The sequence below is a fragment of the Microsporum canis genome, genomic scaffold (genome assembly GCF_000151145.1).
Source record: "Microsporum canis CBS 113480 supercont1.1 genomic scaffold, whole genome shotgun sequence".
In the NCBI taxonomy this organism is placed as follows: domain Eukaryota; kingdom Fungi; phylum Ascomycota; class Eurotiomycetes; order Onygenales; family Arthrodermataceae; genus Microsporum; species Microsporum canis.
Genome location: NW_003299169.1, coordinates 1,626,250 through 1,638,201, shown reverse-complemented (window position 1 = coordinate 1,638,201; position 11,952 = coordinate 1,626,250). Strand labels below are relative to the sequence as shown.

General features: G+C 47.5%; 4 protein-coding genes across 4 annotated transcripts; 1 reads left to right on the top strand and 3 right to left on the bottom strand.

The window, feature by feature from the left end:
• Positions 1-73: 73 nt before the first annotated feature.
• Positions 74-1,530, bottom strand: MCYG_00601 (conserved hypothetical protein; the record flags this gene model as incomplete). Its single annotated transcript, XM_002850451.1, has 2 exons — positions 74-1,412; positions 1,442-1,530. The coding sequence occupies 2 exons, from the start codon at positions 1,528-1,530 to the stop codon at positions 74-76; spliced, it is 1,428 nt and encodes a 475-aa protein (XP_002850497.1).
• Positions 1,531-2,675: 1,145 nt separating this feature from the next.
• MCYG_00600 (phospholipid-translocating P-type ATPase domain-containing protein) lies at positions 2,676-7,317 on the bottom strand (the record flags this gene model as incomplete). The annotated part of the gene is made up of 4 exons (XM_002850450.1): positions 2,676-3,558; positions 3,617-3,846; positions 3,899-6,832; positions 6,898-7,317. The coding sequence occupies 4 exons, from the start codon at positions 7,315-7,317 to the stop codon at positions 2,676-2,678; spliced, it is 4,467 nt and encodes a 1,488-aa protein (XP_002850496.1).
• Positions 7,318-8,404: 1,087 nt separating this feature from the next.
• On the bottom strand, positions 8,405-9,230 carry MCYG_00599 (uncharacterized protein; the record flags this gene model as incomplete). The annotated part of the gene is made up of 3 exons (XM_002850449.1): positions 8,405-8,768; positions 9,002-9,069; positions 9,132-9,230. 3 exons carry the CDS (start codon positions 9,228-9,230, stop codon positions 8,405-8,407), a joined length of 531 nt encoding a protein of 176 aa, XP_002850495.1.
• A 542-nt stretch (positions 9,231-9,772) lies between these two features.
• On the top strand, positions 9,773-11,919 carry MCYG_00598 (conserved hypothetical protein; the record flags this gene model as incomplete). Its single annotated transcript, XM_002850448.1, has 7 exons — positions 9,773-10,616; positions 10,647-10,891; positions 10,952-11,090; positions 11,142-11,211; positions 11,267-11,420; positions 11,474-11,844; positions 11,898-11,919. The coding sequence occupies 7 exons, from the start codon at positions 9,773-9,775 to the stop codon at positions 11,917-11,919; spliced, it is 1,845 nt and encodes a 614-aa protein (XP_002850494.1).
• Between the last annotated feature and the right edge of the window lie 33 nt (positions 11,920-11,952).

Sequence of the window (11,952 nt, the reverse complement as noted above, 5' to 3'; positions counted from 1 at the left end):
TTCTGCGTCACTTCCATCGACGTCAAATCGTGGAGGGCTGAGGAAATGTTTAATGTCATCACTTATACTTCCATCATTCCGATAAGACAATAGTGGCCACTGAGCCTCTCGTGTCTTCATTATCTGTAAAACTTCGTAGAGTACGGTATAGCACCGTCAGTCCACTCCGAAAGCAATGGTATTTGACGATGGTAGGGAATCGCGGCTCCTGAAGGCGATTGAGAAGCTGATGGACTAGAAAGCGACATGCCTGCGGCTGGTGGGTATTCTTTAGGGATGTAATAAACGGATCTATCCAGGATAGCATATCTCTCAAAGGTGACTGAGCCAAGGGCTCGTCATTATCGGTGGCAATCAAAAACTTTTCGTATTGTGGATTATAAAATATCTGTTCGATGATTGCTTGCGGTGAGATGGTTTGCATAGCATCCCAGAAATCACCCGGAGATTTTTCTAGGAGAGCATGTATTGTGTTGATAACAGATCGTAAAGCTGGAGATTGGATAGCTAGATGATCAACAGACAGCCGGCAAGGATCGAGCTCAAGGCCTCGAAGGTTGTGCGTGATTTGGTCTTTATTAAGTCTTTCAATTATGATGGTGATTCCGCGCCATAATGTATCAACGAAGTCAGCGTCAAACGGGGGGCTCGACGCCCGACGTAAAGCCGCGAGCAATGGCTCTTTGATTGCCCAGTCGAATTCCGAGGTCGTCGGTGCTCGACCTAGCCTTGACCATGTAAACACCGCCCAGTGGTTTCTATGCTGAACTTGGTCAAAAAGGAACCGTGTCGCCGCAGGCACATATTCGGTTATCTTTAAAGTGCGCAAACTTTGCACCAATTTAAAGGGCTCGTCAAAATGCTCGCGAAGAACATTCTCATTCCCCAGGACGGGAGTAGAGCTTAGCGCTTCAAAAATAGACAGCATAGCGGCCCGGTCAAGCACGCTTAGCTTACGCCGTTCAGGGGGAACACTTCTGAGCATACTGGCAGCCTTATCCAAGTTCCTCCCAACCCTGCTAATATCCCAATCGTCAAGCATTTTACTGAATTTTTCCACTTCAGACTCATCGTAGCTTTCACCCAGGGTTCCGATTAGCCATATTTTCCCCTTGTAATACTCTTTGATGCAGATATCACATCTTTCTAATGTCCCCTCGAGACGCCTCCATATCCATTGCTGGTGTACTTCAACCTCCTCGCCGCTGAAAGCCAGTAGCTGTATACATGAGAGGAACTTCTCTCGACGGACAGCGGCTTCTGATATCCTCTCTAGCACTTCAACGCTCGGCTTAACATCGAGTTCATTATTCTTGTTTTCGTTATCGATGTATTTGCTGTACTGTTCCATATCATCGTCATTTTTACGTGGACAGAGAAGATGAAGCTCTTCCGGCAGACTCTTCAGCTCCCTAGTATAGAGAAAGGCAAAGTATTAGACAAGACATATTCCTCGAGAATATAGCAGCCATAGAGGGCAAATATAAATGGGAATGGGACCAACTCGAGAGCATTCATTAACTCCGCCATCGTTTCACCCCCGTTGACCTGTCGGCCGTCATCGACACTCTGTAGAGCTTCAAACCCGTCCTAAACGCGTCGGCCACGGGGTGAATCGTTTCCTCTGAGCGGTATCAGTTATATTCGTCCCGTATTTCCGGCTTCGTGTTCCGGCCTGTTGGAAGTTCAATGGTTCAAATATACCACAGGCCGAGCACAAACCAGTAGGACAGGTACTGTTAGACAAGGGCGGCTCTCACATTAGTTGAACATCTAAGGTTTAAACGAATAGTCCAAGAAACAAAATAGTAATAATAACAGGAAGAAGAAGAAGTCTATGAGTTGTAGTGAAAAAAAGGGCAGAAGTGCGTTTGGTGTGCGATAAGGCCGATAACTAGCAATTTTCAATATTTTGGCGCTTAAAGATTTAATTAACTAAACAACCAAGCTTGCTGCATATAATAAAAATCACTTTATTAATATTTATTAGTCTACTGGCTTATAGTTAATCTATGAACAATGATATAATCAGAAATATATACTTGTTTTCTATGTCTTGCACTGCTGCCTTTCAAGGGCATACGAATAGTTATAATCAGCATGGGAATATGTAGAAGCAAACTGCAAAACAGAGAAGCAGGAAAACAAGACTCGAACTGGTGCCTTTTGCTTAAGGTATAGAGAGGACCAGTTCTCCCCCGAGACAAGTGAAGGGTATTCTCTCGGTGGACGATATCTTTATACAAAAAGGCAGCCTAAAGACCAAGAGCAGATGGGTATAGCACGGAAAATATAACGAGGAATTATTTGCTTTTCGCACTCAGGGGGGTAGAATTACAACATAGGGGACAAAAGGAAAGGAAAAGGAAAGTGATATCATGCGAGTGAGTATGAGGTGACATAGCCAAAGACCGAACTGCAAAACGCCTTAATGAAACGCAGAAAAGCTGGATGAAGAGCTGAAAATGCAACAAAGTCGGTAAAAATGCGCTTAGGAGCACAAAACGGGAAATGGTATCGGAGATTGCTGATATTTCGAATTATAGAGAGTAAAGCCGTATAAGAAAAATTATGGAAAGTCGTGATACGTGCGCGCATTGAATCGGGTTGTCGGAAATTAGGGGGAGTAGTGCGTATGTGCCAGTCCACAGGGACCGTGGATTGTATATATACACTTAGTGTTCTTGTATTGCAGGATGGCCGTTCGGGTCGCCTCTAATATGGCTAGATTCGATCCGGGCTAACATCGCCGCAGAGGTAAAGTCGCTGTTGGCCTCGAAACTTGACCTTACTCGGTCCACCGAGGATCTGCATCGGTCTATCGACGGCCTTACACGTTCCCGCGGTGGTTCACGTTCTCGGTCTAGCGACTGGTGAGCTGGGGGTCGGAGATCCAGGCTTGCCGTATACGCAGTTGTGTCACTGCCATTTTGGCTGCGTGGGTTGTGGGTCGTTGCAGTTGGCGCAACAGAAGGGGGATATATTGGACGTTCCTCTTCGGGCTGATTCGGATCTCGCTTTGGAGCTGCTTTCGTACCTTGCATATTTTCAGAGGCATGTGCGAATGTGTGCGATGGCGGAACGTAAGCCTCATATTTCTCTAGGTACTTATATTTTCCAAGTGTCACTTGTTCACGGACAATGTCGACATCACGAGGAGCATAGATCTTTTGCATTGATTTGATCGTGAATCGTGGTCCTAGGCACATGACAACAGTCACAAAGGTAAGGGCCCAGAATGAAAGACTTCCGTACACTTCAGATCCGGCCTTATAGAATTGGCCCGATGATGTCGTGGCGGAGTATACACCGGTCCAGAACCAAAGAAGGAGCGAGCTCACGACATTGATCAGAACAGTCAACCAATCCCAACGGTAGGTATTAAGTAACACGTAGGTGTTGCTGCATACAATTGCGCAAGAGGCGACATAAACCCCCATTCGAGTGCGGTCACTGAGGTCAAGGCCGTTTTCGCTAACGTTTTGGCCCGGACGGAAGAGTAGATATGTCATAAAGAAGCATATTACAGACTGATATAGTCCATCCAGCATGTAGAGCCTGCAAAAAGGTTAGAGAAGGCGGACACTAAGATTTGTAAAAGGACGAGAAGGCATACCAGAACTTCGTGCGGCCCCACTCCTTCTGCTCGATACCTGTCTTGTAAAGTTGTGGAACCGCAAGTGACACTTTATCGTCAACGTCCTGGTCAAGTATACCCAATAAGATAACAGGTAACGAGGTGAACGCAAGGTTGACCAGGATGATGTATGTGCCATCAAAAAGGTACGAACTATCGAAGTTGTTATAAATGGAATACCAAAAGAGGGAGAACGTCCAGACGAGATTCTATTTAATAGTTAAAAAGAGATGTTCCATTAGTTAGAAGGAAGAGACATACCTTATAGAAGAAATTCGCAAGGGTCTCTGCCAGACGACGATACGACCATCGTCCATGCACAAGAATTAAGCGCTGCAAGAACCGGAACTGTCCAATAGCATAATCCGATGACATGACAGCTTGTCTTCCTTCTTCGCCCGCAATACCAACGCCGACATCAGCTTCTTGGATCATAGAAACATCGTTGGCCCCATCTCCGACGGAGAGAGCCATTACTTTCAGGCCATCCTTCACCATTTTAACAACCTGGGCCTTCTGGGCAGGGCTAACTCGGCAACAGATGACTGATTTGCATTGCTTGCACAACAGAAGGAACTTTTGCTTTAGTTTATCACTTAACATCAGTTTAAGAGTGTCTCCATCAATGACAAGTGCATGAGTGGCAGCTGGAGGCTCATGGTTCTTTTGAGCCGCTAGAAGCTCCTCATCCGAACCTGTGAGATTGAAGTTCGCTAGGTGGTTATCTAGCTCCGTAGTAGCTGCATCTATGTCATCCGGATCGATATTGAAGATGATTAGCTCCATATCGCTGGCTAGCAGGTTGCAAGAGAAGCCGATGTTAATAGCGGTTTCAACCTTGTCTCCTGTTAGAACCCACAGCTTAATGCCTGCAGCGCCGAGCAAGGAAATGGTGTCTGGAACTCCATCTTGTAGTCGATCCTCAATAGCGGTTCCGCCGATTAGGGTGAGCTCTCGCTCGATGGCACTTGCTGCCTCCTCAAGCTTTTCATCACGGTCATGGATGGCCTGGGCAGCGTCCTCATAGGTCTTATTCCAGTTCTGGTACTCCTCTTCGGAGAGGACGCGCTGCCCAACGCAGAGCGTTCGGAGACCTTCCCTTGCAAAGACTTCAAGTTGGCTTGCAGTATTCTTCCTAAGTTCAGCTTGCTTACCACGGGAAAGTCGAGAATATATTATACTGTCAGCGCCCTTGCAGAATAATATTATTTTACCACCAGGCATTCTAATAATGGCGCTCATGCGCTTTCTGGTGGAGTTAAACTCTAGAGTGTTTAGAACAGTGTATCGTCGCTCCTCGCCCATAACGTTTAATCGGATATCATCACCAGATCGTCCCAGGACAGTGAAGCCACAATCTCGCGCAGTAGCTACAAGCGCGGCTTCATCTGGGGATTGAGCCTTGAAATCGATCCTAGGCGGGTCACCTGGGGTACGTTCAGTAATAACAGAATGGCATAAGGCGAGAGCAATCATAAAGTTAGTGACAGCGTTCTTTTGTTCTTCCCCAGATGAGCCGGTGAGATCAGAGACGAAGGCTGAAGACACGAACGTTAGCTCATCGTCGTGAAGGTATGGGTTGTCGTGGATCGCCCTGAGCTGCTTAAGCATTGAATCTCGAGACTTTGCTATTTCTGCCTTTGCTTTTCTGGCCACTTCCTCCACATTGATTCCCTGTCTACGTTGCATGCCAGCCTGCGCTTCCGTGTAGGCCTCGCCATATGTGACTCCATTAATCGTGCATTTCTTGAACTCCATGATATTTTGAGTCAATGTTCCAGTTTTGTCAGAGAAGATGTACTCGATCTGGCCTAGATCATCAGAGATATTCCAAGATTTTGGCGTACAAGGGTACTCCAGCCTTTCATAATACATAAAGGTATCACTATGAATGAAGACGGCCTGAAGCGTACGAATGATTTCGAGTGAGACAAAGAGCGAAATCGGGACCAAATTCTGGAACAGGATAAGGGATGCCCAGAATGTAATGATTCCATCAACACTTGGTTTGCCGCCATAGGATCCAAATTCGAACCAATCTAACGAATTGTTACCCTGAGCCCAAGTTGCTCCTTGGACAATACCGGACGTAAGGCACATGGCGAAGAGTATGATGAAGTTATAAATAACATTCCAGTTGAGATCTTTTGCCAGTCGAGCAGTCTTCCGCGGGCTTATACCAGTATTGAGCATAATCTTCGTTTGCAGGCCGGTAAAGATGACAACTGCAAGAACCCATTCCGTATTTCGCAAGTTACAGCCACGAAGCAAGACGTTGTTGATGGTGATTGCTTCTACCATCTCCTTTTCAGGGGAATCCGGATAATCAGGGTTAGCTTGCGACCACTTGATTGTACCGCTATATTGATAAAGGTTGGGATGCGGTTGCTCGCTCTCGATCACGAACTGGGCTCGCTCGCAGTCCCTCGCATGTTTGACAGCACGCCCACAGTGAAGTGCTTGTCTGACTTTCAAGTTCGTCTCTCCGTCGAGGTTCTTAGTTTCCACATAGCAACCGCCGTCTGGATCTGAAGTGGACAGAATTACCACATCGGCGGGGATCTGCTCTCCGTTGTATATTCGAATAAAGTCACCCACTTCTACATTCTTCCAGTAATCACGCTTGAATCTAGCGGATCCGCTTGGTTGCCATGATTTATTGATAAGACTTCCGTGGAACTTTGATGGAGGCGAATTTTGCGTAGCTCCGTTGAACGGAGGAGGGGCGGGTTGTTCGGATTTCCCATTTGCATAGACGCCTGGAGATGGGAGAGGAGTCATCTGGATATCCTCACTCTCATTCCCAGAGCGGTCCGCATGGTAGGACGGTCTGTAGGAGTAGGTCGAATTCCGGAACTCTGGTCTCTGGGTAGCAATAGACATTCGCGGCGTATCCTCCACGACAGGCTTGGGTTCCGCCTTTTCGCCCTTTCTAACGCGTTTGAACCATTTCCAGGCCTGTCGTATGCCCCTTGTTGTCGCCTTTTTAATCCGACGCCATAGCGATACATTATCCTCGGTAGAATTGACGTTGTTCCAGCCCACTAGGCGATGAATGGGCGAATTGTTCAGATCGTTGTCCAGTACGGTCCTTCGCCAGTCCTCGATGCCGTCTTTCAATGCGGTTACCGTGACAATGGAGATCAACGGCACTGCTCCCAGGCCAGGGTTTGACGCACCGAAAAAGGAGAAAATCTGAAGTGGAGTACATGTTAGTGTATTCAATGAAACAGCAAGTGAAAGGGGTTGACAGGACTAACACTGAGGATGATGGTGAACAAGAAGTAGACGTTTGCCATATTGTGGAATTGGTAGTATAGGTTCTTCGGGACGAAACTGAGAGGAGTATACTTGGCCGTCCGAATCTTGTTGCGTCCAAAAGTTATCGTCGACTTGCCATTCTCATCTCTCTGATGAGGAGGAGGCGGTACGTTAACATATATCCGTCGTCTATCCGCCTCATCCGAAGCCTCAGACGGCGCACTGCCATTTGGGAGGCTGCTGGCGTTAGACCTTCGCTTCTCATCCTTAGAACCTGCTCTCTGGTGAAGTTTGTCCATGATAGAAGTCCGTTTTTTCGAGCCCTGGCGGCCGGTACGGCGTTGAGTTGCCCATCGCATGCGCTTTGGTGGCTTCGAGACGTTCGACTCATCTTCACTTCCAAACTGAACCACAGCCATGGTGACTTGTTAACTTCTTAGATGTATCATAGAGTACGGTCATCCAGTTTCTACTTCTTTTTTTCCCTGTCACTCTTTCGTCCCTTTATTTTCTCTTCTAATAAGATCGATGCTGGCTGCGAGGGAACCGGGTCAGCCGATGTGTGCCGAAGGAGAGAGAGGAAAAAAAGTGTTGCTTTAAAGATGCAAATAGAGCCAAACGACGAGGTACGGACAGGCCAGAAGAGCACAACAGACAGAAGAAGAGAAACGCCAGATCACCCACAGTGATAAATATGGTCCGCTGTCAAGCCTTCCGCAAGGCTTTTGGGAATTGGTCCGGCGGTCGTACGCAGGGAGCGAGTGGAGTAAAAAAAACGGTTCAGGAGAACAGGAGCTGCGAGACCAACGGGTCCATAGGGCGATTCGCAGCGCCCAGTCCGACGCCTTCGTATACAGTACACAGTGCCAGCTTTCAGGACCGCCAGAAAGAATGCAAAGACTCGACGTCTCTCTCGTGAAGCTGTGGAAACGGAAGTGTAGAAGCCGCAGAAGTTGTTGCTTTGGTGGCCACAGAGAGAGTGAGAGAGACGACAAGAGCGGCGAAGGAAAAACAATAATCAGAAACTTCGATCTCCGTCGCGGAGGAAGAAAAGGCAGAGAAGAAAGGAGATCTTAAACAGGCTCTTTGACTCTCGACCAGACTTCTTAGCTATGGACTCGTTTAAGCTGGCGACTTCGCCCAGCCCTACATGTTCTACACACCTAAATATATTTATCGGCCTCCTCAAGCTCCGGCTGGGCGCAAGGGGGGCTGGCCCGACATGATCCTCTATCCTGCTGCATGTACGTGCCAGGTACCACCATACCTATGTTATGTTAACTGACACGCTCTGGTATCGGAAACCTGTCATCAACGGACCGTCTGCCTGGTTCAACCTCGGCCAAAGGACGCTGTTGCGCGGATTGACGGAGTTCTAGATATCCGCCGTGTCGACGAGGGAGTATGGAGTATGGGGCCAAGACAAGAATCAGGGGTGATGCCGTGCCAGGGATCATGCATCAGACGCCCTTTCAGCATGAAGTCGCACTCCTCGTCTCTTGAAGATTAGGATGACCAACAGTGGGAAGGCTGTCCTTTGATCCTGAAGCCTTGGATACCTTTTTCAAACTTCAGCCCACACCATTTTCTTTCTTCGGTCCATAAATAGTTATCGGATTTGTCTTGCTCAGCCGCGGCGGAGGTTCGTCCGTTTAGCCTTTCCACATTCAGCCGCTTGGTTATCGAATAGTTCATTTGTGCACATTGAATAATTACCTGCAGGAAACAACTAGCGTTGAGCGTAATGATCCAAAAGAGAGGCTGCTGCTCTAAATATACGCCTTTTATCAGTGCTTCGGGCCCCAGTTTGTGGTAAATTACGGAGGACTTGGGTGTTTCTTCCGCATGGGCTGCAACATCCCTCGTGCTCCTGCACAGGTTTGAGTCCTTCCATCAACATGAAACGACGATCTGAATTGCGTGTTCACCGGAGTGGGCCGACGTTGTGCGATTTGCCTCGTATCTCATGTACATATGGATCACCAGGTTGCTGCTCTCCGAGTCCGAAAGCCGCTCCGTTCTTGTCCCTGACGGTTGAGGCGGTTCGGGTTATTTTCTTACCCGTGTTGTCACTTGGCTATGACGTTCGCCCTATATATATACGCCGGGCCCCATTCTTCTCCGGACATTATAATTTTACGGACGCGTCGCCCTTTATCGTGCTGCTGGCTCTGGATATGGGCCATGCGGGGAGTTAGTTATATGGCCACCCGGCCTGCCTTCTCTGACATACCGGATTTGTCAAGAGAACACCAATAGAGACATCCATCCGACGAAGACCGTACTGGTTTCGTCTCATCCGCCCATGACCAGACAGCCCCAAACAATCCATTCTTCACTCTGAAACATTCCATTCAGCCCTACCCTTATGATGGGTGTATGGGGTTGGCAAGCCTTGGAATTTGAGATAGCTGCGGTTTATTGGCTTGAAGGTGGAGCCACCAATTGCGCAACGTAATAGATATATATCAAGCAGAGGGTATGTTCTATCTTGAGGCAGCCTTCTCAAGATGAACTCGTCTGCTGTTTCTTTACTTGCGACCAGCCCGTGGAACAGTAATCCTTGATATTCCATTCTTCCCTATTTATATATTAGAATACTTCTTAATAGCCAAGGGTAGATACAAACCGCCTGAGCATGAAGTCTCCAATCAGGGGGACCTTGGACTGTTAAAACATAAGACTTTCTTTATACACTTAGCACCAATGTCGAGAGGAATGAACATCGTCAACCGTCGTCACCATCGCCATAGAAGAGACTCTCACAAAATCGACTAAACAAGGTCCAGAAACTGATGACCACGTGACGCCTCAAACGAAGGCGCGTCAAGCGTTCAACACGTTAAAAAAAACCAATATAAAACAAGCAAATCTATGATGGTAGATAATCGCAAGATATCCTCTTACTTCAAGCGAGCGGAGCCAGCAGAGACTCGCCCCGTAGCTGGTGTTAAACGGCCAAGTAGCAAAGATGGCCCATCGTCACCACTGACTTCTTGCCCGCCAGACCTCTCCTCAGTCCTGTTCACCTCTCCGATCCGAGAACCCAGACAGCAGCAGGTAATATTAGAAGACCGCTCCAGAAATGCTGGCAGTTCTCAAACCATCCAGTCAACTCCAGTGATGGATGAACCCGGGGGCTCCTCGTCGTTCGTCAGTATTCCTGGCTCGCAGAGGGTGCTGAAAGACGGGCAGATCATGATAACAGCTTCTGATGACGACGATGATTATTCAATTAATTCTGCTACTCTATCTGCAGATGAATTGCTGGCTCGGTTCCTGGGCTCTTCTGGTCGGAAGGAAGACCCAGACACAGATACGTCTGCCTCCAAAGGTGGGAAGGCCTCAAAGGCCCATGGCCAAACAGCAGCTGGTACAAAACATAAGTTCTCTCTAGATGACCTAGTTGCAGATGCCATGCAGGATAAGGAGCGCGAGGCCCAGGTATCGGCTGCAAAGGTCTTTATCCGTGAATCTATTGGCAAGAACAAAGTCAAGGACAAACATCCCTCGGATCGGGATGATATATATGCCTCCTTGGTTTCAGATAACTCGGATCCAGTAGCTATTCAACGGCTAAAAGATGCAGTCATGCGAACGGAGGCTTTGCAGCAGGGCACAGGTTGGTCTTTCTTTCGTGACGACCCACCAAAGGCCATTGTTCCGGATTTTCCTGGAGAATTGATTGACCTTGGATCCTGGGAGGCAGTTCTCAGAGGTGAGAGATGATCTACTATCTCTTTAATAGCCGTCTTACTGAGAAAGAAAAATCCAATAGAACCTGCTTCTCGTGAGAGGGCTTTTCTTTCTGGGGTAGTTGGAGAGATTCTCAACTATGTCCCTTTGCCAGATGACATTTTACTCTGGATAATACACTCAGGTTTGTTCTCCCGGAAGACGAGAATTATAACCACTCTGTGCCTTGCTAACCAGCAGCCAGTCGCAACGGAACCACGAGATGAGCTTCGGTTTGCCTACACAACGGCTCTTCAGGTTTGCTGGTCTTGAAAATGGAATACTGTATATATAACGGGAGTAACTAAGTAACCCTAGATTTGCCCTGAATCCCGAATAGCTTCCCTCATCCAACCGTCGCATATAGATCAACTATTCGTGACGCTTGGGGCGAATAGTAGCGCGCTTGCCATTTCAGAGCTCGTACAACCAGATACTCGCAATTTTGATGAAGAGGGTGAGTATTCCAATAGCATTGCGAGTGTTAATCTTCTAATGAATGTTACAGAACCATCACCTCCATTAAACAACAGGTCCCTTTTATCTGTTTTAACTCTTGTTTCTAATTTGGCTAAAAAGTGAGTACAACACTTTTGGTCCTTGTCCGCCTGCTAAATGAATATATGTATACAGGTTCAACGCTCTTACACGTGAGCATACTTTGAAAATCCTCTTCCGCCTAGTCCTTGACGAAGTTGTTATGAATGATGGTGCCATTTGTGCGGAGGCACAGCAAGCAATTGCTTCCTTGTTCAGCGAATCAAATGCTGCCTCACCAGGTCTAAACGTAGGTTATTCCCGCTACTTTACTTTTACTGTTTGATAATTAACTCGTGGTAGGTCCATGAGCTAGCAGCACACGCATACCAAACTGTCAAAGATACAACTCTCCAGTGCCTTCTCCTCAAGCACATACCCCCAGTATTCCCAGAAATTGCCCTATTCAGGTGCCGTCTAGCATCTGCATTTCTATTCAGAGATAGCTCGCTACTCGACAAACCAGACACCGAGCTTATCAACCTACAGAAAATCAGTTCGCAATTAAAGGGTGAACGGTTCAAGGTTAATGAACATCGAGCGGAAGACAAGGAGCCGTTTAACTTCGCCAATCTAGCTGCTTTAACCACAATTCTTGACATTGCAATTGGCCCTGGGACTTTCGAACCGTCTTTCCCAAGTAAAGAGGCTGAAATGGAAGTTCAACCAGACAGGTGGATAAACTTGCCGGGCGAGGTGAAAAGCAATATTTACAGGCAATTCAAAGATTCTGTTGCTTCCGCATATGAAACGAACGGAAAGCCAAAGAAGGGGTTGCAAGC